Source organism: Chiloscyllium punctatum, chromosome 11, assembly GCF_047496795.1.
Source record: "Chiloscyllium punctatum isolate Juve2018m chromosome 11, sChiPun1.3, whole genome shotgun sequence".
NCBI classification, from domain to species: Eukaryota; Metazoa; Chordata; class Chondrichthyes; order Orectolobiformes; family Hemiscylliidae; genus Chiloscyllium; species Chiloscyllium punctatum.
In genome coordinates, this window is record NC_092749.1 from 20,903,760 (window position 1) to 20,931,091 (window position 27,332).

The 27,332-nt window shown below is 41.3% G+C and overlaps 1 protein-coding gene across 6 annotated transcripts in view; it reads left to right on the top strand.

The window, feature by feature from the left end:
• Positions 1 to 27,332, top strand: part of cnsta (consortin, connexin sorting protein a) — a 93,435-nt gene that overhangs the window by 14,330 nt on the left and 51,773 nt on the right. For 3 of the 6 annotated variants that reach the window (XM_072580442.1, XM_072580441.1, XM_072580443.1), the window contains exons 2-7: positions 2,470 to 2,650; positions 7,441 to 7,888; positions 11,818 to 12,017; positions 13,716 to 13,746; positions 19,520 to 19,606; positions 24,091 to 24,199. In XM_072580442.1, coding sequence (XP_072436543.1) covers positions 7,510 to 7,888; positions 11,818 to 12,017; positions 13,716 to 13,746; positions 19,520 to 19,606; positions 24,091 to 24,199 — 806 coding nt within the window. In that variant the 5' untranslated portion in view covers positions 2,470 to 2,650; positions 7,441 to 7,509. Of the gene's footprint in view, positions 1 to 2,469; positions 2,651 to 6,583; positions 6,712 to 7,440; positions 7,889 to 11,817; positions 12,018 to 13,715; positions 13,747 to 19,519; positions 19,607 to 24,090; positions 24,200 to 27,332 lie in introns of those variants that run through there. The other 3 variants (XM_072580446.1, XM_072580445.1, XM_072580444.1) reach the window with 2 other exon arrangements.

Below are 27,332 nucleotides of genomic sequence, written 5' to 3' on the forward strand. Positions count from 1 at the left end.
GAACAGGAGAATCGACATTTCGGGCATCATCCTGAAGAAGGGCTGATGCCCGAAACGTCAATTCTCCTGTTCCTTGGATGCTGCCTGACCTGCGCTTTTCCAGCAACACATTTTCAGCTCTAATCTCTGTTTCAACAGAGTGTGGTTAGTTAATTGTGCAGCTTTAGCAGAATTAAAAGCCATTTTATGCAGCTTTTAGCAGGTTGTCAGTTTGCAACCAAGAAGCCATTTTATTGCCATCTAAGTTAGTCAGAACCTCTGTTATGCGGTTGTTCCTGACAACAACTAGTTACCTCAGTCTGTATTCAGGTTTCAGATCCTCAGCTGGACCACATGTTACATTGTATCTTATTGAGAATATGGTGCTGTCCCCGCTAGCTTTTAACTCTCTTAAAGGTACAGTACACCCACAACTCATAACAGTCCATCACTGAAGGGAGTGATAGTATGCATGTGGTTTCCTTGCCCATGTTTGACCTGATGCCATATGACTCAATGTTGAAGACTCCCAAGGCGACTCCGTCCCAATCATATACACTGTGCTGCCCCCTGTGCTGGGCCTGCCTGCCAGTGGGCCAGGACACATCAGGTGATGGTAGTAACTGAGACTTTACAAGGTATGTTTCGGTGAATATAAGTGGTTCAGGCTGTTGCTTGACTAGTCTGTGAGACAACTTCTAATTTTGGCACAGACTCCTTGATGTTATTAAGGAGGCCTCAAATGGTCAACGGTGTTGTTTTTGTCATTGTCGTTTCTGGTACCTAGGTCAACTCCAGGTGGTGTATCTGTTTTCCTTTTTTTCCTTTTCAGGGCAGTTAAGAGTCAACCATGTTGCAGTGGGTCTGGAAGAATGTCTAAGCCAGATCCAGTAGGAATGTCACAAGAATGCCATCTAGGTCTATGGATTAAGAATCTAGAGATAATCTCTCCTGAGTGGTATTCGTGTGAAGTGTAGCATATGCAGTAGTGAAGATACATACTTAAATCAAGTCTCCTAATTTTGGGCGAATAGTAACATTTGGGTGACTCCATGAAGTTGTCTTAAACACAGTTGGTGATTAGGACGTTAGAGATCAAAAATTGCAGGTGCATTTTAAATCGACTGTAGCTTGAGAGACAATTTTGCATTTTCTGGGAGTGTGGATAATGTGTTGGATTCTAGGGATCAATTCAAAGGAAAATATAGGGCCAATTTTATTTGATTCCCTGATACTTTGCATTTTTATACACTCCTCTGATTTTACACCCAACACAAAAAATCTTCAGTTTGGCTAGTGTAAAGCATCTTAAACAATTTTCAGTGGGCTAATATTAACATGTAATGTTATGCAGTTGTCAGATCATACTTGTTGTTTTATCTTTTGTGCAAAAATGCCAATGCGATAACCCCAAAATACTAGGCTACCTTCTTACCCTTTCTATGAATGTTCTTGTTCCAATCCAGAGTTAGCAAGAGTGAACTGATTGATTTCCCTGTCTCGCTCCTCTACTTGCCACAATAAAATTTGAATTTATAAATGGAAGCAATATTGCCAGTTTCTTTAGCATGTATTAGATGGATCTGGCTCAATACCTGAAAGAAGTCAGCCAGGTCCCTAAATTCAGAAAAAGAAATCTGAGATTCTTCCAAATGCTGTTTTACAGATGAAGTAACTTTCCATGTATTCAGAGAGAACTTTCATGACATTGGGATTTCTGTTTAAATGGGCTACTAAAGAATGGAGGCTTGACTGTCAACCATGACATCTTATGGAATATTCTCTTCACATTCAGCTGACTCCAGCAATTTAGCATTATCCTCCATCCTATCCATGATGAGCAGCTAGCCATGACCCTAACACCATAGATCCCATCTCTATGAACACTGGGCTGAAACAAACTGTGAGATCCATTCCACATTCCTTATTGCAAGGCTGGACCTTGCTTCCAGAAAATAACACTCGTGTGGAAATAATTAAACAATGAAGTAGGAAAATGTTCAACTGACACCACCCCCAATCCAAAACTGAAATTATTTCATTTTTGATCACTGAGTGACCATGTTTGTGAGAAATTGAGCCTTTCCTCTAAACATCTAAAGTCCTTACAGTCCATATTTTCCATATGTTTGGAACCTTGCCTTGATGAATACGGTAGATCTGCAATACTCTAATTGAGACAAAGCATGTTTCAGAACCAGAGACAATAATTATGAAAAGTTATGATCACAATGATGCAGTGTTCTGAAATGATTTTGGAGACTTAGGTAACCAAATACAGGTGCCTCAAAATGGAAAAATCTGGAGGCCAAGTAACTGAACATGTTTTAAGAATGAAATTGATTTCTTAAGACTAAAAGTGTCAAGTGGATTGGGGAGCGTATGCTATTGAGATAGAGGATTAGCCGTGATCACGTTGTATGACAGATAGGCTTGATAAGCAGCAGTGGCCTTTTCCTTCTCCTATTTTCTATTTCTATCCCTGAACAGCTGAAATGCATCAGGTGTTTCTCAAAGCGTCCCTGAAGAGATCAAACCTGTCCGTTGACCCTGGGAGTCCCTGGCTTGTGACTGACGCTGTGTGAAAGTTAATTTGAGAAAGCAATGAATACGCTGAGTGACTTCAGAAATGCCGAAGCATGAGGTTGAGGACTTGCATCTTTTGATTCTGGTAACTATAAAGGCTTGTGGCGTATTTTCAAATATTTTAATGAGGGGCCGTTTACAGTGCTAGATAAAGGAGCTGAACCAACTGTTCAGTCTCCCGAGTGTTTGTTTATTGAAAATCAGGGGGAGCATCCGTATAGAGTATAACAAACAAGGGAGAATATTCATCTTAATAAGCGCTATTCTACCCAACCATGAGACTGGAAGTGCCTCCTATCTTTGGAGGTCTTGTTTAATTTTTTCAAACAATTGAGTTAAATTGGCTTTGAACAGCCAATCCAGAACTGGAGTAATGAAAATGTCCAAATACACAAAACCCCCCTGTGACCACCTAAATGGGAATCTATAGTCACTCTCGAGCCAACTCTTTCGTAAGACCACCCATGGACATAGCCTCTGATTTAGCGAAAGTAATCTTATACCCTGAAAAGCGCCAAACGCATGAATGCATTATATCAGGCAAGGCACTGAGACTGCTGGATTTGTCAAGAAAATTAGAACATCATCTGCATACAGCGAGATCTTATGTAATTTTGACCCCACTTCTGGAGCTGATTATATTGAGATCCCCACAAATGGCCTCTGGCAATGGTTCAATCACCAACGTAAAAAGTAATGGTGAAAGGGACAGCCCTGCCGGCTACCCCTAGAAAGATTAAAATTGCTTGATTGTACCCCGTTGGTAATGACCACAGCGAGAGGTACACTGTAGAGAACCTTTATCCATCTTATGAAAACTTCGCCCAGACCAAACTGGTCTAGAGTATAGAAAAGGTACGGCCACTCAACTCGGTCAAATGCCTTCTCTGCATCTAAAGAAATCACCAATCCCTGTATTGACTGCTGTTTGCGTGCTTGAATTACTTTAAACAGCCTCCTAATGTTATTGGAGGATCTGCGACCTTTTATGAAGCCCGTCTGATCCTCCTTAATAATAGAGGGTAACACAGTCTCCAGCCTTAACGTGAGAGCCTTAGAGAGGATCTTAAAGTCCACATTTAAGAGCAAGATGGGCAGATGGGCCTGTATGAAGCACAGTCTTCCGGATCCTTCCCTTTTTTAAGGATAAGTGAAATATTGGCCTCTCTGAGATGGTGGGAGACAAACATGACTGTATGAATCATTAAACATATTCAGCATTGGGCCTGACAGTATCATTATAAATTCCTTATAGAATTCACTGGGAAGTCCATCAGGACTGGGCGCCTTTCCACTCTGAAGCTGCCTCACAGCTTCCTGCACTTCTTGCTCTGATAATGGGGCATTGAGAAAGGACTGTAGTTCGGGAGTCACACCTGGGAGCTTCAGATCTCTAAAAAAGGATTCCATTTTGGCCTGCCCCTCCTCACAATTCTCAGACTGATAAAACTTAGAGTAGAATCCCTAGAATGCCACGTTAATCTTTTTAGAATCATATGTTAGGTTCCCAGACCCTTCCCTAATCGCTGTAATGGTTTGTGGGGCATTTCTCTTTCTGGCAAGGTATGCTAAGTATTTGCCTGGCTTGTCACCATACTCGTATAACCTTTGCTTTGCAAAAGCCAGCTCCTTCTTTGCCGTCTGCGTGAGCACGGAATTTAGTGCAGACTGCAGTGCCGTAATCCTCTAGTTTGACCAGCGAGGGTCTGTCAAAATAGGCCTTCTCGGCTGCCTTCAACCGTGCTTCAAGGGGACGTTGCTGCTCACCCTTCTGCCGCTTCCTACTGGTGGAATATGAAATAACTAACCCTCTGGCATAAGCTTTGGCAGTTTCCCAGAGAACAGATGAGCTATCAACCGAGCCTATGTTGATGTCTAGGAATGCTCAAAATTTCCGAGAGAAATACTCCACAAACTTTCTGTCCATTAGATTAAAGGGGTCCATTTGCCAGTACCTTGAATCCACTGTAACATCCTTAATTTTAACCATGAGGTACACTGGACCATGATTAGAGATGGCAATATTACAAATCGTACAGGATGCCACCAGATCCAGGGTTACCGCAGGGGTCAGAAAAAAAATCAATCCTCTTGGGACATCTATGTGGATTGGAGAAAAACGTGAAATCCCTGCCTGTGGGGTGGAGACATCTCCAGACGTCCACCAACTCTAATTCCCCACACAGACCCAATAACTGTTTATTTTGTGCAGAGGGTATCGAGGGACCTTTAGGCAACTTGTCTACTGGGGGGTCCATGAGGCAGTTAAAATCTCCCCCTATAATGATGTGCTGAGACTTGAGACTTATCAGTTTAGAAAAAGCATCTACCAAGGATTTAAGAGGATGAGCTGGGGGACAATAAACATTTAAAATGCCTTATTCTTCCCCATTTATCAAGGCTTTAAGAATTACAAACATCCCGTATGTGTCTTTAACACATTCCAACAATTTAAATGGGAGATTTTTCCTTACCAATATAGCCACTCCCCTACTTCTGGTATTAAATGATGAAAAATAAACTCGGTCAAAGCCATTCTGCTGTAATTTCAGATGTTCCTTGTCATCCAAATGTGTCTCCTGTAACAAAGCAATATCCACCTTCTCCTTTCTAAGACTCGAGAGTACCTTCTTCCTATTAATTGGTGAGGAACTTCCCTTGATATTCCAGGTACACAATTTAATCAAATCATTAGCCATAATCTTCTGCAATTACATTTAAATTCCAGAGAGGAGGAACCTGAACCACAAACTGCTGAGCCTTAGTGTCGCATGGTCCACCAAATATAAAAACTACATAAACTAAAACCACAACATTTAACAAATATACTAAATTATTAAAAATAAAAAACAACAAAAACCAGAAAATAAACCAACATATAAAGCAACAATAGCGCTGAGTAGGGGAACTCTCCCCCGCCCGCCCGGAGGGGGCAACTACCTGTCCCGAATTGCCCATAAAAAGGCATCTAACCATCTCAACCACCTTCACTTCTCCCAGCTAGAGCTGCATCGCAAGCACTAGCTAAAAAGAATAAACACCCCATAGAACATCAATATGAATAAAAACAAATCCTTTCATTAAAAAAAGGGGAATAAATACCCCACCCATCCTTTGGTATGTCCCAACTTAGAAATTTAAAATGTACATCTTAACCACTGCTAGACATAGTTTGAACCAAATTATTATCATTAGAGGGAAAAAAAGGGGGAAAAACAAAGCTCCAACCGGATTTCCTCCATTTCTTTTACAGAATGATAAACGCATATCCAAGCAACAATATTTATACATACTACAATTGTTTAAATTAGGTTAGTTTGTCCACAAAGTCTCTTGCCTTCTCTGATGTGTCAAAGAGATGCATGGATCCATCTAAGGTGATCCGAAGTACTGCCGGCTATCTCAGGGAGTACTGAATCCCAAGCTCCTTCAGTCTTCTCTTGACACCATCATACGATTTTCTTTTCTTGATCACCGCCGCTGAAAAGTCCTGAAAAAACATGATCTTATAACCCTTCATAAATTAGGGCCTTTGGATCCTTCCCCTCGAGTCTGGAAGCCTCCATGACTCTCTCCTTATCCTGGTAATGATGGAACCGCACCAGGAAAGGACGAGGGCATTGACCCAGACCTGACTTCCGTGCTGCGACCCGGTGAGCCCTCTCTATCTTCAATCCTCTCATGCCAGTCTCCAAGTCAAGGAATTTTGGAAGCCAATCTTCAACAAATTCCGCAGGCCACTCACCTTCCTTACCCTCAGACAGACCGATAATCTGAATGTTTTTTCTCCTGCCCCTGTTTTCAATATCATCCACTTGGTCACGCAAATTATGAACCTGCGTCTTCAGGGCTTGGATCTTATCCTTGAATGAACTGGCAACTGCTTCCCCCACTGTGACCCTGTGTTCCACCTCATCCGTCCTCTCCTCCAGGTCTCCAAGCTGCTGCTCATGCTTCTGCAGCTTGAGCGAGACTAGAGCCAGCTTCTCTTCAATCTGTTTCCCTAACATCTCGCGAGATTTCGAGAGATGGTTCACCAGGTCCTGGAGAGTAATTGGCTCCGAGGCTGCTGCAGACTGAGCTGCAGGCCCGGCCTCAGATGCTCCTCCTCCCTTTTTAGGCATTTCTGGACAGCTGAAAATATAGGTAAGTCAATTTTTAAATGTTTCTTGGGGCTCCACAATCTTTCCAACGCCCCAAGAAATCCTGATGACCTGGGTTGGGTGGATTAAAGGACTGTCCTGCTCCTGCTGCAATGCGAATCTCTGCAGTGTGATCTTCTCAGATTGCCGCCATCTTAGGTCCCCCTTTGCTGCCATATTTAGCATTGTTGTCAGTCAGAGGCTGTATGCTACTCACAAGGTGGAGGGAATTTTTGGCATACTGAATCATTGCTTGCAATTCCATCTTGAACTGCAGCATTGATGACCTGGTGACATGGTGAAAATAGATTATCTTGGTTGTTAAAGAATACAGTCACATTGGAAATTTTCTAGACAAAGGCAACTAAAAAGCCATTGTATTTTCATGTCTCAAACACTACATGTGGGAAATTGCATGTATCATGTTTTGTTTAATACTGACACCTCTTGTGCTGTAAGATGGTATGAAACTGATATGATTTTCTGCAATGTCTTAATGATATCTTTGGATGTGAAAGTGAAAAAATTATACTGTACCTTGAGTTAAAAATTGCTTTTAAATGACAAATCAATATGACATGATGTAAGTACACTTTGTGGTTTGTAAGTTAAACTACAGCATTGGATTTATGTACAGTAACTGTATACTATATTAGGATGTTGACACAATTCTAATATGGCTAGTTTAAGTTAATAATACTTTTATTGACTTTCTAAAATTAATTTTTGCCAGGCACTCTTTATTTTAGAAAAGCTGAAGAAAATTGATGGTCCCCAGCTTGAGTTGTTGTAGAAGGTTCTCATGGATGAAGGAGGTTCACATACGATTGGTACAACGGAGAAAAATGGCTCTCCCAAGGATGTAGAAAAGCCCGGTGCAACTAATCATCTTTCCTCATTAATTTCTGATGAAAATGAAAATCGGATTCGTGAGACACAGAGTTTACCATTCACTAATGACAGAATGGGAGGATTTGAGCAGACCGAGCAAGATGTAATCAATAACAATGATGACAACGATGATAAAACTGGCTTTGAGCTTACACAAAATAACTGCATGGGTGCAGGTTGTGAGATTTCGAACAGCACTGCTCATCAGAGCGCTGAACTTCCACGAGGGATAGAAACAGTTAGGACTTGTGATTCAGAAATGGAAAGAAATCTGAAAACTGCCACTTCTGGTAATTTTTCGCTTAGGATTTTTTGAAGCTCAGTTGAACAAAAATAAACACTGTACAAGGTTGCCAGTAACAAACTTAGAATAAAAATTAGTTCAGTCTATTTTTATCTCTTAAATAAATTTACTTGCTACTTTTTTTCTCCTTATACAAATCCCACCCAAACATGGAAACTTTGGCAGAGGCACAGTTCCAAGTTTAGCTACCAAGATTTATTGACTTGTCAACCTTTATCAAGTTTGAATCTAAAACAAAAGTGACTGAACAACAGAACACATCTCTAATTATCAGATGACTTTAACCACTATGCCAACATAAACCATCTGACCTGTAATCTGGAGCTGTCTCCCATGGTCAGTTCCACAACCACCTTCCTTGCACAATATTTAAACAGCATTTTAAAGCATGTGATTCACTCTATGTTGCAAGTTGCATTCTTCAACTTTTTGATAGAGGGTAAACGTTGCCTGGAGACCAAGTTGTTTAATATTATTCAGCCCAGAGGACCCCAAGTTTAATCCAGGACCATGACCATGTTTGTGTAGGTTGGCATTATCACCTGTGAGTCAGCATGTTGTGAATTCAAGTCCCATTGTTGAACCTCACCACAAAACATCAAGGTTGACAGTCCAGTACTGTAGTGTTAGAGATGGTACCTCTGAATGTGACATTAATGATGACCATGAATTAATTGTTAATTGTTAGAAAAACCCATCTGGTTTACTAATATCCTTTAGGTACGAAAATTGTCATCCTTACCTGATCTGGCCGACATGTGACTCCAGATCCATAGCCATGTGGTTGATTCTTTACCTAGAGGGATGGGCAGAAAATGCAGTCTAGCCAGTGACACCTTCATCCCATAAAGGAAAAAAAATTAACCAAGGCTCCTTTCTACCACCTCAAATGGAAACAAAAGATCCTACAGCTCAATTTTAAAGAAGTACAAGGATCTTATCTATCCCTGGTATTCTGGCCAATATTTATCCCTCAATCAACATCAAACTTTTTCTAAAATCTGCTCATTAGCACATTGTGCAAATTGGATGCCATGTTTCTTAGCTTACAACAGTGACTTCAAAAGTACTTAATTTACCATGAAGTGCTTTGCAATAATGTATGGTTAGGAAAGGTAATGCAAGTTGGTTTTTTACATATTAGTCAAAGTGATTGTTGGGTTCTAGATTTCTGAATCAAGGATGTTGCTCTTGATTTGTCTGTAGTGTGGACCTGAGCAAAATAGAGGATCTTGCTGAGCTATGATACGCTTAGCAATCGAATAACCTGTAAACATTCAATTCCTTTCTCTTGGATAAAGGTTGGATATTTGGATGAGCTACTTGACAGTGACCATAACCAGCAAGGAGCCAATACACTAATTGGTTTACTTGAAATGGGATGGTAATTTTCTTTTTGGAGTAAAAGGAAAAGGAAAGAACAAACTGGTGTATTGATCTCTTTTGCACAAAACTTGCATTTTTGTAATAAGACCATAAAATGTAGGACCATCATTTGGCCTATCGAGTTTGCCCTGCCATTTGATCATGGCTGATGTGTTTTTTTTTAAATCCCATTCACCTGTCTTCTCCCTGTTACCCTTGATCCCTTTACTAATCAAGAACCTATTTATCTCTGTCTCAAAGATGCTCAATGACTTAGCCTCCACAGCCTTCTGCGACAGTGAGTTCCACAGATTCACCGCCCTTTGGCTAAAGAAAATCATCCTTATCCCACTTCTTTACAGTTTTTCTTTCACTCACAAGGCTATGCCCTTGCATTCTAGTCTCTCCTACTAATGAAAATGTCTTTTCCACACCCACTCTATCCAGGTGTTTCATTATTCTGTAAATTTCAGTGAGATCCCCCTTCACCCTTCTAACCTTCATTGTTTACAAACCTAGAGTCCTCAACTGCTCCTCCTATGACAAGCCATTATTCTTGTGATCACTGTTGTACACCTCCTTTGTAAATCTCCTCTGGACCCTTCCAGTGCCAGCGCATCCTTCCTTAGATATGGAACCCAAACCTGCTCAATATTCCAGAGCTTTATACAGCCTCGATAGTACATCCCTGCTCTTGTATTCTAGTCATCCTAAAGTGAATGCTAACTTCCCAAAGACTTCCTGACTGCCAAATGAACCTGCATGTTAACCTCAAGAGAATCCTGAACAACGGTCCCGAGTTCCTTTGTGCTTCACACTTTCAAAGCCTTTCCTTGTTTAGAAAATAATCTACACCTCTATTCTTCTGACCAAAGTGCATAACCTCACAATTTCCCACATTTTATTCCATCTGCCACTTCTTTGTTTATTCTCCTAGCCTGTCCAAGTCCTCCTGCAGCTGTTCCTTCACTTATCTTCGTAATACCGTTATCATGAAATTTATCATGAAATGTTCCGAAGTGCTTCACAGGAGTGTTATGAATAAATATAATACCGAGCCACATATCTATTAAGATAGATGACCAAAAGGTCATAGAAGTAAGCACAGAAAAAGCATTTTTAGATGAATAAAGATATTCAGGGAAGAAATTCTAGAGTTTTAGGACTGTGACACCTTAAAGTAAAATGTTAAAATTGGTGATGATCAGATTTGAGGATTTCTTGGTCATAAAGTTATTGTCTTCGAGTTGTACAGCATGGATACAGACCCTTAGGTCCAACTCATCCATACCAACTAAATATTCTACGCTAATCTAGTCCCATATACCAGCATTTGACCCCTCTAAACCTTTCCTATTCATATACCAGGTGCCAAATAAATGTTGTAATTCTACCCGCCTCTATCACTTCCTCTGGCAGTTCATTCCGTACACACAGCACTGTGTGAAAATGTTGCCCGTTCAGTCCCTTTTAAATCTCACCTTAAACTTATGCTGTCTCGTTTTGCACTTCCCTACCCTGGGAAAAGACCTTGTATATTCAGTCTATCCATGTCCCTCATGATTTTATAAACTTCTATAAGATCAACCCTCATCCTCCGTGCTCCAGGTCTGGAGAACTCTGTAGAGTTATGGGGTATTGACGTTTTGCAGAGATTTGTGAACAAGTTGAGTAGTTGAAATCTCAAGTATTGCTCAACTGTGAGCCAGTAGAAGTCAGTGAGAATAGCAACAGTGTTTGAACAAGTCTAGGTGTGAGCTTGAATATTGTTAGCATTGTTGGATGAGCTGATGTTTGTGTGTGTGGAGGATGAGATATGAGTATGTTGTAATAGTCATCATAGGGTGTTAGCTCAGTTGGCTGGACAGCTGGTTCACAATACAGAGGGATGCCAACAGCACTCGTTCAAAATACTGATTGAGGTCACCATGAAGGGCCTGCCTTCTCAGCCTCTTCCCCTCAACTGAAGCATGGTGACTGTCAGGTTAAACTCGCCATCAGTTTTGTGCCTCCAATGAAAGAACCACCTTGTGGTCCCCTGGGCCTATGGCAATTTTATCTCAGCTGCAATATTCAAGTCCGAGAGCTGGCAAAGGCCGAGGTGAGGTTTTTTGCGAGGATGAAGTGAGGTAGGGATGCAATTCAATGACATAGACAGTTTTAGTGGTGTGAGTATATGACCATAAGTTTATCTGTGAGTGACATACAATATCAAATTGGTGAATAGTTTGATTTAGGCTGAGGCAGTAATTATATTTTAAGTTATGCGATTGTGTGACATCGCTCAACACGCACCCTTTAGAACCCCTCTTCCCCCCAGCGCTCTCTCTGATCCTCATTCTCCAGGGAGTTTGCTTGCAGGAGACACAGGGTGACTGGTTCACAAAAGCTTGAGCTCAAATCCCAAAGGTGAAGAGTGTGCTAATGTCACATCTACAGTCGGACAAAATTTCTAAATGGTGTTGTTTTCCTTTTGTGTGTGCTAAGCTTCTGTATTTTCATTTACTTGAATTATATATTTCAAGTCAACTTCTTCTTGTGGGTTTACAGGAGCCTCAGAGGAAACCACAGATGACTCTTCAGAGTTTTTATGTAGATCACTGAACACAGTTTTGATTGACAGAAGTTCTCAACTAGAAGTAAACTGTCAGCAAGTCGACAGGAAAAGACTTCTTCAGACTCTGCTGAGCTCCGTTCAGAGAGAAATAGAGTTAAATGATTCCTATAGACTGCCATATTATCTTCATCAGGTACAATCAGTTCTGACTTTCTCCAAAACCACCACCCCTCCCTCTGAGTAGATTTTGAATAAAAATAATTTTCTGATAGATGTAGACAGATTCACTCACTCAATTAAAATGTTACAGCTTAAGTTTCTGAAAATGAAAGGCAAGTCTAGAAGTATTTATGGTTGAAATATAATGTATTAAAGAAAAAATATATGCAATTGAACAATGTAAAATGCTTCTCCATGGCATCAGTGCTGAATAAGAAAAAATAAATTGTCATTGATTTTGTTTCTCCGAATCCAAAGCTCCTTATTCATTTGTAGTTACTCTAACAACAACATTGTTTCAATATTAAGTATCAAATTTTCTGTCTTCTGAATGAGAAGGTCGTCAATGCTTTAGCTGGTTTCATGTTTCCAATAAACATATAAGATCCCACATTGCTACTTAAATCAAAAGGTTTTGTCACTAGGTAATGATGCTCATTTAATGAACTAGTGCACCCATGAATTGGTCAAATGGCCTCATTTTGTGCCATAATACTCATGTGATTCTGTGTGACATATCACTCGACACCCACACCCCTTAAACTTCCCACACACAGACTCATTGATCCTCATTCTCCAGGGAGTTTTGCTTACAGGAGGCATGGGGTGACTGGTTCACGCTTAGAATGTCTTTGACTTTTTGGAAAGAACCCACAGCTTTTAACATCTGGTGGGGGAAATTAAACAAGCTTTCTTCACCCTTGAGGTATTTTGTTTTTAAACTACAGAATGTACTGCTCTTTCCTTTCCAGAGGTCTGATGGCTTCTGAGCCATGAGCTGGTTAGCTACCTGGGAGCCAATCACATAGTTCGTCGTGGGCAGAAGGTCTTTGTCTGATAACAGGTCACCATTCCCCAGACCAATCAGCTACTTGTTGCCAGCTGAAAAATCCATGCATACACCGCCTTTGGTTTCAGCTTGTCTCCTGGTGATTCTTCCACCCCCACCTAAATATGCAGACAGGAGGGGTTAAATGGGTACTTTGTTTGTTTGTACCAACCAGATGGATGCTGCTATGGTAACAGAGGAGGGAACTCAATCACCAGAAGGGTTTAAAATTGATGAGAATGTGATATTGGATAAGTTGTTGGTATTTTAAAGTTGGTAAGGCAGTGGACCATGTGAGATGCATTTAAGGATTTTGAAGGATGTGACAGCAGAAGCTACAGAGGCATTGACAACTTTCTTTCTTTCAATTTTCTCAAGACTGGTAGCTGCAGAAGACCGGAAATTTGCAAGGATTAGACCCTTGTTTTAAAAAGATGTGAAGATAATTCAGTAATTATAGGCCTTTTCAGTTGAAGGACACAAGTATCTGAAATCTCTTGAAAGCTGCACTGATATATCATTTTAATGCTCTATGCTAAGTTATTAATGATATACTAACTTAATTGAAGCTATCTTCTTAATCAGAATAAGAAATGTCTAAATAATGAATTTCTCCTAATTTTTTTTTTCTTTGCAGCTTTTCTGTGGTTGTACATCTTTTTTTTTTAAAAAAAAGCAATAGATTTTCAATCTATTTAATCATTGTAATTCACTGCAGTGTTTAACTATGCTGAGGTGACTTTAAGACAGGTCCATGCAGTGTAACATGTTATAACCAGTTGCTTATGTACAGGACAAAATTGCGGCAAACTGTCACCATGGATATTATTTTCTTAATTTCAGATTGCCGAGATCTATTTTGATGAAGAAGAATGTATCCTTTTCAACTTTTCAAGCAATTCATGACTCCTTGCAATTGATTTTATTTACCCTTACGTAACTGATGCAAGTGGCAGTTTGTACAAATTTAGATCTGAAAAGCATTGCAAGACACCAGTGGGGGCCATCATAAGTGAACTTTACCTTGTCCTCATTCTATATCTTTTTCATCTTGTTGAAAGTGCATATATAATTGTCAGTATTGGGAACCAAATTTGTTCCCCCCCACCCCCCAACCTATGGGTTTGAGGTCACTTGAAACCCAAGTTTACCTGGAAGAAGCAGATTTGCATAGTTTCTCCTGCTTTATTAATCCAGTTTCACAGAGATGGGCTATACTGAAACTTGACCAGCGATATCCACATCTTGGCTATAAGGAATGTAAAGACTCAGGTACTCCGCATGTAGCTCATTTCTTGATTTCTCACAGTCTCTGTATCATCTAAATGCTTGCAACAGAAGTGTGATATGGTTGCAGTAGCACTCTGGAAATTCTATGCTGCGTAGGGTAAGGCAATTTACTTAATTTCTTTTTGATTTTTGAATCTTTGTATTTCTGACAAGACCTGTATTTGTTGCCTATCTTTAACTGCTTTGGGAAGGTGATTTGTGAGCCACTTTAACCACTGCAGTCCAATGAAGGATGTAAAAGTTCCAAGTCAGGATTGGGGAAAAAGTGGAAATGTTTGGCTAAAATGAATGTTTATGTCCATTACAGACAAAGCCATGAAAATTTATAATGGGATATAGAGGAATGGAAGAGAAGTTTGATTACCTTGTGTCTGTTTTCACTGAGGGAGATACAAAATATCTTCAAGCATTAGAGATCTAAATGATATGGGAGAATGAGGATTTGAAGGAAATTAGTATTAATAAGAACTGGAGAAATAAATGGGGCTGAAAGTGATAAATTCCTGAGATCTGATATTCTACATCCAATTTAGAAAGACAGTGAGAAAAAAACCAAGGAAATACAGATCTGTTAACTTTATGTAAGTAGTGGGGAAAATGGAAGAATCTGTTATAAAGAATGTGATCACAGAACCACAGAAGTGTATTGTGCAGGAGGAGGTCATTTGGTTCGTCATTGTTGCAACAGCTCTTTAAATTATTATCATTACCGACTGCTAATTTTGTGCCTTTCCCCATTTTCCCCTTTGCATGTTTATTCCTACTATTTCTATTTCACTTGAAATAATTATCCATAATCATCCAACATCCTCTTAAGTACTTCAATTGAACTTGTCTCCTCCACACTTCCAGGCAATGCATTCCATGCTCAAACTACTCATAGTGTGAATATTTTCTCTCTCATATTTGCTCCTTTTGCAAATCACTTTACGTCTCTAGATCTTGATCCTTTTACAAGCAGGAACATTTTTATCCTACTTACTCTATCAAGTTTTGAAAGCCACTATCAGATCTCCTGTTATCCTCCTTTTCACCATAGAGAATAGTCTCGACTTCAGTCTGTCCTCGTAATTGGCACTTTTCACCCTGGGATTATTCTTGTAAATTGCTTCTGCATGCTCTCCAATGCATTTTCGATAATGTGGCGTCCATGACTGTACCCACTACTCCAGCTATATATATAATGTACAAGAATATAGGTGTAAAGAGGAAAGAGGTTTTGCTGAGGGAATATGAGTAGCTAGGGGTTAAAATACAAAACCGAACCAAAAAGGTGATGATCTCCAGCTTACTACCTGAGCCACAAAAGAAATTGGCCCAGAATCAGCAAGATTAAAGAAATGAATGGGTGGTTCAAAGATAGATTGGTATTGGAGTATTGGGACAGACATAGCAGAATCATAGAGATGGACAGCATGGCAACAGACCCTTTGGTCCAACTTGTCCATGCTGACCAGATATCCCAACACAATCTAGTCCCACCTGCCAGTACCTGGCCCATATCCCTCCAAACCCTTCCTATTCATATACCCATCCAGATGCCTTTTAAATGCTGCAATTGTATCAGCCTCCTCCACTTCCTCTGGCAGCCCATTCCCCACACTCACCAGCCTATGTGTGAAAAAGTTGCCCCTATGGTGTCTCATATTTTTTCCCTCTCACCCTAAACCTATGTCCTCTAGTTCTGGACTCCCATACCCCAGGGAAAAGACCTTGTCTGTTTACCCTATCCATGCTCCCTCATAGAGTCATAGAGATGTACAGCATGGAAACAGACCCTTCGGTCCATCCGTCCATGCCATCATGATTTTAAAAATCTCAAAAGTCACCCCTCAGCCTCTGCTACAGGGAAAACAGCCTGAGCCCATTCAACCTCTATAGCTCAAATCCCCCAACCCTGGCAACATCCTTGTAAATCTGAGGTAGCTGTTCTGCTGTGCTGAGCTCTACCTGAATTATACTGGAACTAGAGCTCTGGTGAATTGTATAACTAGGCCAATGGATAGGGCTTTAAACTAAACACTGGGAGGATAGGTTCAGTTGGGTGGGAAATTTTGGAAAATGTTAAAGGGGGAGGGCTTAGCAGAGGTATCTAACCAAAGGAGAAAAGATCCTGTTGGGAGTAGTTCATAAGGTCTGTTAACAGTAGTCATCTGGGGAGGTGATAGCCTAGTGATCTTATTACAGGACTGTCAATCCCGAGACCCCAGTAATGTTCTGGGCACCTAGGTTTGAATCCTGCCATGGCAGGTGGTGGAATTAAGAATTTAATTTACATCATGACTCTATTGTTAATTGTTGGAAAATGCATCTGGTTCCCTGCTGTCCTTTAGGGAAGGAAATCTGCCATCCTTGCCTGGTGTGGCCTACATGTGACTCCAGACTAATGTGGTTGACTCTAAACTGCTCTTGGGGCTTTTAGGGATGGGCAATTAATTCTGACCTAGCCAGTGATATCCTCATACCATGATTTTTTTTTTAAAAAGTCACACTGTGAGGCAGAAAATAAATCAAGACATAGTGCCTTTCTTATGTACCTTTTCTGTCATGATCAAGGGGGACTTCATTATCCAGGTGGACTGGGAAAATCAAGTTGGTAGTGGATCTGAAGAAAAAGAAATTGTGGAATGTTTACAGATAGATTTTTGGAGCAGCTTGTGGTAGAGCCTACCAGGGAGCAAGCAATTCTGAATTTGGTGATATGTAATGATTAGATGATTAGTATGTTTAAGGAAGCCCTAGGGGCAGTGACCATAATGTGATAGAATTCACCCTGTGGTTTGAGAATGAGAAGCTGGAATTGGATGTAACAGTATTGCAATTGAGTAAAAGTAACTGCAAGGAAATGAGGGAGGAGATGGCCAGAGTTGATTGAAAGGGAAATCTAGCAGTGAGGACAGTGGAGCAGCAATGGCAGGAGTTCCTGGGAAAGGGAAGCACAGCAGAAATTCTTTCCAATGAAGAAGAAACATGCTAAAGGAAGGATGAGGTAACCATGGTTGACGAGGGAAAACAGGGATAGCATAAAAGCAGAAGTAAAGGCATACAATGTGATGAATGTTAGTGGGAAGCCTTTTAAAAACCCGGAGAGGATAACTTAAAAAAAAGAGCAATAACTGGGAAAGGAGATGAAATATGAGAGTATGCTAGCTAGTATTATAATAGATGAGTGCAGGAGCTGGCTTTCAGACCTCTAAAAGGTAAGAGAGAGGCATAAGGGGACATTGGACTGCTTGAAAATGAGGCCAGAGAAATATTAATGGGGAACAAAGAAATGGCAGAAAACTGAACTGAACTCAGCAAAGTACTTTGCATCAGTTATGTCAGCATTTGTGGAAGACAGCAGCAGCATACCAGACCTTAAAGAGTGTCAAGGCAGAAATGGTAAGTGTAGAGGCCATCACTAAGAAAAACGTGCTAGGGAAGCTAAATGGACTTAAGGTGGATAAATTACACAGACCAGTTGGGCTAAGAGTTCTGAAGGAGATAGTAGAAGCACCAGTGAGGGTTTGAAGGGATTGGAAATTGGCTTATGCAACACCCCTGTTTAAGAATGGAGGGAGGCGGAGACAGGAAAGTGTAGGCCGGTTAGCCTGACCTCTATCATTAGGAAGATTTTAGAGTTCACTATCAAGGATGAGTTGCAGAGTACTTGGAAGATTGCATGGTAAAATAGGGCTGAATCTGCACTGCTTTGGGAGATCATGCCGAACAAATGTGTCACAATTCTTTGAGGAGATAATGAACAGGTTAGACGAAGGAAAGCCAATGGATATGATCTCTTTGGATTTCCAGAAGGCCTTTGACAAGATACCAGGCTGCTAAGTAAGATAGGAGCCCATGGTGTTCGGGGCAAGGTACTGGAGTGGATAGAGGATAGCTGACTGGCAGAAGGCAGAGGTAGGGATAAACTGGTCTTTTTCAGGATCACAGCCAATGATTAGTGGAGTTCTGTCCGGGGCTGTGTTGGGACCAAACTATACATTTACGTTAATTATCTGAACAAAGAAGCTGAGGGTATTGTTGCTAGATTTTCAGATGATGCAAAGGTGGAGTGATAGATAGTGTTGAGGAAATGGGGAGGCTGCAGAGGACTTGGGCAGGCTAGGAGAGTGGGCACATAAATGGCAAATAGAATACAATGTGGGAAAGTGTGAGGTTATAAAGTTTGGTAAGAAGATTAGAAGTATAGATTATTTTCTAAACAGGGAAAGACTTTGGAAATCTGAAGCACCAAGCTTGAGTTCAGGATTCTCTTAAGTTTAACATGCAGGTTCGTTTGTCAGTTCGGATAGCAAATACAATGTTAGCATTGATTTCAAGAGGGGTAGAAATGCAAGAGCATAAATGTACCGTTGAGGCTGTGTAAGGCTCTGGCCAGATTGCATTTGGAATGCTGTATGCAGTTTTATGCCCCAGGTCTAAGGGTGGATGTGCTGGCATTGGATGGTGCCCAGAAGAGATTTACAAGAATCATTCTGGGTTGAAGAGCTTGTCATTTGAGGAGTGGTTTAGGATTCTGATGGTGGTGACCTCTGGAGGAGGCTGAGATGAACTTAATTGGTATTTGTGGCTGAAGGTGGATTGGAATGTTTCAGCTTTGTTGCATGCACTGGACTGCTAAGGTTCTCAGCCATTGATAATGGGAATGCTCATGGAACCTCCTCCTATTTAATTCTTTAACTGGTACCCCAAGCATAGGGCTGTATGTCAACTTGTTCCACTACTAGTGCTGTGTGGCTGCTGTGCATAAGAACTATAGCATGCACTGCAGTCGCTCAAGGCTTGATGGCACCACGCGTGTCTGTGTGGGTTTCCTCCGGATGCTCCGGTTTCCTCCCACAGTCCAAAAATGTGCAGGTTAGGTGAATTGGCCAAGCTAAATTGTCCGTGGTGTTAGGGGCAGGGGTAAATGTAGGGGAATAGGTCTGGGTGGGTTGCGCTTCGGCAGGTCGGTGTGGACTTGTTGGGCCGAAGGGCCTGTTTCCACACTGTAAGTAATCTAATCTCCACTGTCAAGAAATGGATCAGCACTAAGACAGGAACCTGACCACTTCCAAGTTGGCCACATTTGCTCATGCATTGCCATAGCTAATTATCATAAAACATTACTTTAAATTTTATTACCAAACATTGACATTTGAAGTAAATTTCTTTTACTTTTTGAATAACATCGGAACATTATCCATGTTGCCCTCCATCAACATTTCCTTCCGAAAATAACGTTTGTGGCAACACCTCAGAATGCCTCTGCCATTAGGTGCATTTTGTTTTATATATGTACTTTGCTTTTAATATGAACTAGTGGTATTTTGGAGTTGGATAAGCTGTATGATTTTCCTTTACTGTACATCCAGATGAAAAAGCAATACAGTTTATTCAGCTGGAAAAGCTGTACCATCAAAAATTTCTGGCAAACCTTGCTGCTATTCAGGAGGACTGGGGTATGTACAGAATATACATATCCATCGTGAATACGTGAACTATAGGCTGATTTTTTTCCAGTCTGTGAGATTCTCGATATCAAGGGGGTACAAAGGTCTGATTTTGCATACAAGGTTTTAACATCAAGATGAACATCTTGCGAGTGATTGGCAAGATGCCTATTTGCAGGCATTCACAACTTTATCATTACCTATTCTAACCTTGTTTAAATGCAATTTACTTTTCTCCCAAGCAGCAAAGAGAAACTAGATGATAGTTCCTAACATGAAAGACAATGGGTACCTGCCACTGCAGCTTGCTGCTTGGTCTTCTGTGCTTCCATCTTAGCCAACAGTCCCCAACATCTCCCAGCACGCTTTGTGGGTAGCATCCATCTGCATTCCCCCATCTACAGAGGTTGGCATTAGACACAGATCAGCCCCTCGGCATATTGTCACAGCACACCTCCCACTTAGTTAGAATACAATTTTCAATTTCATCACTAGACTTTGGAGCAAGTCAATGCCTTTCATTATAATGCTGCTGCCAGGCCAAGGTGTGTACAGAGACGGGAATGCATCTCCTGCATTGGAACAGGATGTATCTTGGAGCTCATCATTGCTTTCAGAGCACTTATTCACTCCTCACCTGTTTGTTTGTGAGGGTATCTCTACCTTGCCTTGTTCATTTGCACTTTGCCAGCTTATTTAGAACTTACAGGTTCGCAGTACTCTTGTCTTGTTTTGCCTTTTAGCACATGCGCAAAACCAGACAGTTTGTCACTGTCACCCATAACTGTGAGGGGGAGGAATTCCTTCATCCAGAGGATGGTGAATCTGTGGAACTCATTACTGCAGAAGTCTGTGGAGGCCAAGTCATTGAGTGTCTATAAGACTGAGATAGATTCTTGATTAATCAAGGAGAACGGAGTTGAGAAACATTATGATCCAGTAAATAGTCTCGCCTCCTCCAATATCTTATGGTTTATCAGTGCTCAGTTAAGGGCATGAACATGGTGCTGGACAGCACGGTCCTACTTTACTGTCACACCTGCAACATGAGCCCATAGCTTACACAGCAAACACTTGGACTGTACTTCAACCAAAGGCCATTTCTTAAGTTTAAAGGGAGTAGTTCTCAGTCAAGGAAAGAGAGACTGTTGTTAGTCAGGGGGTACTGCCACCTTCAGACCAGAGCAGCTTCCAGTCTCAATCCAGGCTTTGACTTGGTCAGCCAGCAGCTTGAGGCAGTCACTAGTTCTGTATCTGGGCTACAGTCAATCCTGAAGAGTGACAAAGTGTTACAGAACACAGAATATTGGGGAAACAGAGGAAGTCTCTTACACAGGGTTCTAATCAGGCCTTTGGAGGCTTTACTGTCTCATTTCCCTCTCACTGTGTGCGTGAATGAAGGGCAATTTGTGGTTAATAAATATGGTGCCAGTGGCAAAAAAACCTCAAAATCACAGTGGATACTTCTGCCACTAATAAATGCACGATTGCACAGCAGTGACACCACAGAAGTGTGGTTCATACATAATGAACTGAACAACAAGGAATTGTGTGAGAGAATTCGCTCAAACTCGTGGAGAAAATGCCCCTGTGTAAGTGCCTGAAATTGAAAGCCCATTTTTGATAAAATTCAGCCCTTTGTTTTCAATATTCTTTGCAATTCAATATCTGTCAGCAACAAATCTCCAACGGTTCAGTATTTTTAAATTTTGGCTTGAGTTTCAACATTGAACAATTTAGTTTTACTTTTACGGTTTTATTTTTTATAGTCTTGATTTCCTTTTACTCGTTTCAGTGATGGTACCCCAGATGAATGTTGTGCAAAGCATAAGTTAAAAAACTCCCTTGTATTTGCTATTGTATAGTTGAAAGTATTGTTGTAGATGCAGCAAGTAACTACTTTGCTTCTAATGAAATTAAATAGAGGGAAACTTTGTGTTGCAAGAATATTTAAATCATTTCATGCCTGAATTCCAGGAGATTTATGTCTTTGAGAACTGTCAGCATTGACCTATTTGGTTAGAAGATTCCACCAGGACCATTGTTATGAAGTGTACAAACTTATTACAGGAAAACAAAATGTTGATTTTGAGGAAAAAGCAGGGAGTGTGAATAATTTAAACAGCTCACTTGAAGAGCTGGCATTCAGAGTGGGATTTCTTTCTGAGTTGTCTCATTGTGTGATCTGATGAAATAATAGAGAAGTTAAGTTTAACAGCATAGAAACTGAGTTTGACCCCAATGTGCACAATTCTGGCTGCTATTTTATATGACAACAGATTATGTTATGAATACTTATAAAATAGTTATATTGTAACTAGCAAGGGTTGTTAAAGATGGATGAGAATGTGGATTTGAGGCTACAATTAGATCAGCCCTGATCTTATCAATTGGGGGAAGGATGTTAAAGTGGCAGAATGGCCAATTTGTATGTTAGCATTTGAAAGATGAAAAATTTTCCAAGAATGATATCAGAATCATAGAATCCATACAAAATCTGCAGTGTGGAAACAGGTCATTCAGCCCCACAAGTCCAACCGACCCTCCAAAGAGTAACCCACCCAGACCCATTCCCCTACCCTATATTTACCCCGACTAATGCACCTAATTTACACATCCCTGAACACTATGGGCATTGTTTTAGCACAGCCAAGCCACCTAACGAGCACATCTTTGGATTGTGGGACGAAGCCAGAGCACCAGGAGGAAACCCACGCAGACACTGGGAAAACGTGCAAGCTCCACAGAGACAGTCGCCCGAGGCTGGAATTGAACCCATGTCCCTGGCATTGAGAGGCAGCTGTGCTCACCACTGGCCCACCATGCCACTCCATATATATATATAGGGGCTGTACATACTGGGATAGGTGAAACAGGTCCAGTTGCCCTCTTTCCTGTGAAAACTATGAAAAGTTAAAGACAAAATTGAAACACTAAATCTGATGTACATCTGAAACAAGTCGAATCCGATAATTAGTCAGGGAAAGTTTGTGAACAAACAGAATTCATATTTCAGGTCTGTGACCTTTTAACAAAGCATAGAGAATATGTTCCCACTTGTGAGGGAGGCCAAAACTTGGCAAAAAATATAGTAATCTAGTAACAAATACAGGTGAAATGTGTAATTTCAGAGATTGTCAGAATTTTTCACTCGCTACTAAGTAGAGATGACTAGTATAGATATATTTTAGAAAACTTAATTGTATTAGATTAAATAGGTTCATGTGGACCATACAGACAGTTAGACCTGCTGAGCCAAATGTGTATTTCTATGCTGGGCCTTCTGTGAATTCCTTGTTGAAGGATACAGTGAGCAGTTAAAAACATCACCTATGTGTGGAACAAAATTGAAGTGTAGGGAACAACTGTTCAAATTGTCAGTTTGACTGAGATTGTTACATAGAGATTTTTGTTAAGCAAGGGGTGAAAGGTTATTAGGAGTAAGCAGGATTGTGGATTTGGTCACAATTAAATCATCCATGTTCATCTTGAATGGCAGAGTAGGCTAAAAGGGCTGAATGGCCTACTCCTGCCCAAATTTGCATGCTTTGGATTGAATACTTTTAAAGCATTATTAGTGAGAATGTCCAGATACAGTTTCTTAATTTTTGTCTTTGCCTAGACAGTTTAAGTCAGCAACAAGGCTGTCTAGGCAGTTAGGCGGCCATCAATGCTAGCTAGCCAACGACGCCGTAGTCCCACAAATGAATTTTTAAAAATTGTTCATAATGTTTTGATGTTCATTACAAGCCTATATCCTAGCCTGCTCTGTATTTTTCTCAGCTTTTCAGATTTTGGTGTTTTGAGACTTCATGTACTGTGGGAAGTACTATACAAATGGGAATGTATATATGCAGTCCTAAATTGAGAATTTCAATGAAAATCATAGCAAAGCCGTTGGGTTTCTTTTCATTCTGATTTGTCCGAAGTAGAAAGGATTAGTTTCACTGAGTCTCTCAGGAGTTCATGGATCCTGTTTGCAAAAAAAAACTTTTTTTCTTTTGAACAACCCCATAGTATTTCCAGTGGTATAAACATGACCCTATTGTTTATTTTCATGTGATTCCCTATTTTGCCAATTTGTGATGATTTTTTAGTTTGGTCGTTCTTCATCATCATCATCATATGTTATTTTATTAGAACTTACTTCTTACCCTTGTGATTTAATGTCGCTATCAATTCCTGGGTGAGAAAAGAATGTGAAAGCAGTTGAACATGGGAGAACCAATGACTAAAAATCATTATAATATACATATGCATGTCTTCTGAGAAAAGCATTCATTTGAAACTCATGTTCAACAAATCTAACTGCTGTCATGATGAAGTAGGGACACATGGGATTGCGTACCACTAAAATATGACCTGGTTGCAAAGCTGATGAATTTGATTCCCACTTCATTAAATTCCTGTTGATCATTTTAACAGCTACAGTTTTGATGCATTAATTTTGATTACAATATGTTGCTGTACGGCTGACTTTTTGTTTCTTGCAGAAGTGAAACAGAAGGCAGCAATCGCAAGGGAGGTGACAGAAGGGAGGTCTGTTAAAGCTTTAGATGACAAAATAGTGAAGCTCTCAGAATTCTGTGCATCACACTCTAGGTAAGTTCACTATTTGTGATTGTTATCACGATATGTAGATTTAATGTTTCAATAGTGCAATTTTGTAGTTTTCACCTTTTTTCTAGAAATTGGCATGGTCCAAAGAATTAACTCTGGAAAGTGCTGTTTTAATTGCAGTGAGCAGAGATTGAGCAAACCTTGCATTGAGCCTCTCAGGAACACTACAGTTGACCTGAGACAGAAAATTTGGCATTAGAACACTGATATGTTGAAGTGGCAGACAACTGGAAATTCCAGGTCTTTTTTACGGATAAGTCTTAGGTATTCAGCAAAGTGGTCGTCCAGTCTGCAGGTGGGGGAGACATTGTGAGCAGAAAATACAATAGATTAAATTGAATGAAGTATCAGTAAATTCCTCCTTCAGCTGAAAGGTGTACCTGGCACCTTCAATAGTGAGAATATAAATGGGCAAGTGTTGCTGCTTCCACTAATGCATGGGATGGTGCTGTGGGGTGGGGATATCACGAAGTGTTGGGAGTGGAGGAGGAGTTGAGCAGGGTTCCTGAAGATATGTCTCGATGGAATGCTGATAAAGGGAGGTGAGGAGAATATGAGAGGATATGCTGGTGGCATCCTGCTGGAGGTGGTAGAAATGGTGGCTTATGATCTTTTGGATGTGAAAACTAATAAGATAGAAAGTAAGAACAGGCGATCCCTATGATTGTTGTGGGAGAGGAAAGAAGGTGTGAACACAGAGTGCGGGAAATGGGTCAGACATGACTGAGGGACCTATCAACCATGCTGGCAGGAAATCCTCTGCCAAGGAACCAAATTAACATTTCTGAGGCTCCTGATAAGATGACATCATCAGAACAGATGAAGCAGAGTTGGAGAACCTGGAAGAATGGAGTTCTTATAGGAAACTGGAGTAGAGTGGTGTTGGAAAAGCACAGCAGTTCAGGCAGCATCCGAGGAGCAGGAAAATCGACGTTTTGGGCAAAAGCCCTTCATCAGGAATCTGCAGTGATTGGTTTTACCTTCATACAGGAAACAGCATGTGAGTCAAGGTAACTGAATCAGTGGGTTTGTAATGGATATTAGTGGTCAGCTTATCCTCAGAAATGAAAACAAAGATATCAAGGAACGGAAGAGAGGAGTTAGAGATGGACTAGATGAAGATAAGAGCAGGGTGGATAAATTTGATAAATTTTCCAATTTTGGACAAGAGAGGGAAGCAGCACTGATTATTTTTTCATCGATGTACTGAAGAAACATTGGGGGGAAGGAACCTGAGTCAGGCTGGAACAAGGACTGTCCCACAAAGACACAGGCATAACTGGAGCTCATGTGGATATCCATGGCTTTGATCTGAAGAAAGTGAGAGGAGTTAAAGGCGAAGTTGTTCAAAGTGAGGACGAGCTTGACTAGGCAGAGAAGGGTGGTGTGGATGAGTACTGTTTAGGGAAGAAGTGGAGAGTCCTCAGACCATCTTGCATGTGAAGAGGGGGTAGCTGCTGCTGGTAAACTAGAAATTTTGAAACCGATGTAAAGCACCAGGCGCTTTGTGGATATAAGTGGGAAGAGACAGGACAAGGGGAGAGAAAGTAGAAGAAAATGAGGACTGGAGATTAGAGTTGAAGAGTGTGGTGCTGGAAAAGCAAAGCTGGTCATGCAGCATCTGAGGAGCAGGAGAATCGACGTTTTGAGCATAAGTCCTTCATCAAGAATGAGGTTTGTGGCCCAAGGGGCTGAGAGATAAATGGGAGGGGGGTGGGGCTGGAGGGAAGATAGCTGGGAATACAGTAGGTAGGTGAAAGTGGAAGTGAAGGTAATAGGTCGGGGAGGAGGGTGGAGCGGATAAGTGGGAAGAAAGATGGACAGGTAGGACAGTTCAAAAGGGCAGTGCGAGTTGGAAGGTTGGATCTGGGATAAGGTGGGAGATGGGGAAATGAGGAAACTGGTGAAATCCACATTGATCCCATGTGGTTGGCGGGTTCCAAGGCAGAAAATGAGGCATTCTTCCTCCAGGCGTCCGATGGTTAGGGTTTGGCAGTGGAGGAAGCCCAGGACTTGCATGTCCTTGGCGGAGTGCGAGGAGGAGTTCAAGTGTTTGGTACAGGATGGTGGGGTTGTTAAGTGTGTGTGTCCCAGAGAGGTTCTCTGAAGTGTTCCGCAAGTTGGTGTCCTATCTCCCCGATGTAGAGGAGACCATCTTGAGAACAGCAGACTCAGTAGATGCCGTGTGTGGAAGTACAGGTAAAGCTCTTCGGATGTAGAAGGATCCTTTGGCGCCTTGGGCATAGGTAAGTGGGTAGGTCTGGTCGCAGGTTTTGCACTTCTTGAGGTAGTCGGGGAAGGTTCCGGGAGTGGAGAATGGGTTGTTGTGGAGCGCAGACCTAAAAGGGAATCGTGAAGGAAATGGTCTCTCTGGAACGCAGATATGGGTGGAGATGGAAATGTCTCCCTGGTGCTGGGGTCTGTTTGCAGGTGGTGGAATTGGCAGAGGTTGATTCAATGTTTCTGGAGGTTGATGGGGTGGAAGGTGAGGACCATAGGGATTCTGTCTTTATTGCAGTTGGAGGTGTGAGGTTCAAGGGCAGAGGTGCAGGAAGTGGAGGAGACCACGTTGGAGGGGAAATTGCGGTCTTTGATGAAGGAGGCCATCTGGGATGTTCTGTGGTGAATTGGTCCTCCTGGGTACCCACATGGGCCCCAACTATGCCTGCCTCTTTGTCTGGTACCTGGAACAGTCCATCTTCCACCGGCACCATTCCCTACCTTTACCTCTGCTACATCGATGACCATCAGCACCAACTCATGCTCCCAAGAGGAGGTTGAACAGTTCATCAACTTCACTAACACCTTCCACCCTGATCTAATTTTCACCTGGACCATCTCTGACACCTCCCTCCCCTTCCTGGACCTCTCCATCTCCGTTTATGGTGACCGACTCAACATGGACTGCCACTGCTACCTGGGCTATACTTCCTCCCACCTTGCCACCTGTAAAGACTCTATTCATTATTCCACCATAGAACATCCCTGATGGCCGCCTCCTTCGAAGACCGCAGTTTCCTCTCCCACACGATCAATGATCCCTCCAAAACATCTCCTATTTCCTGCACCTCCTTCTTTGAATCCCACACTTCCAATCGCAACAAGGACAGAACAC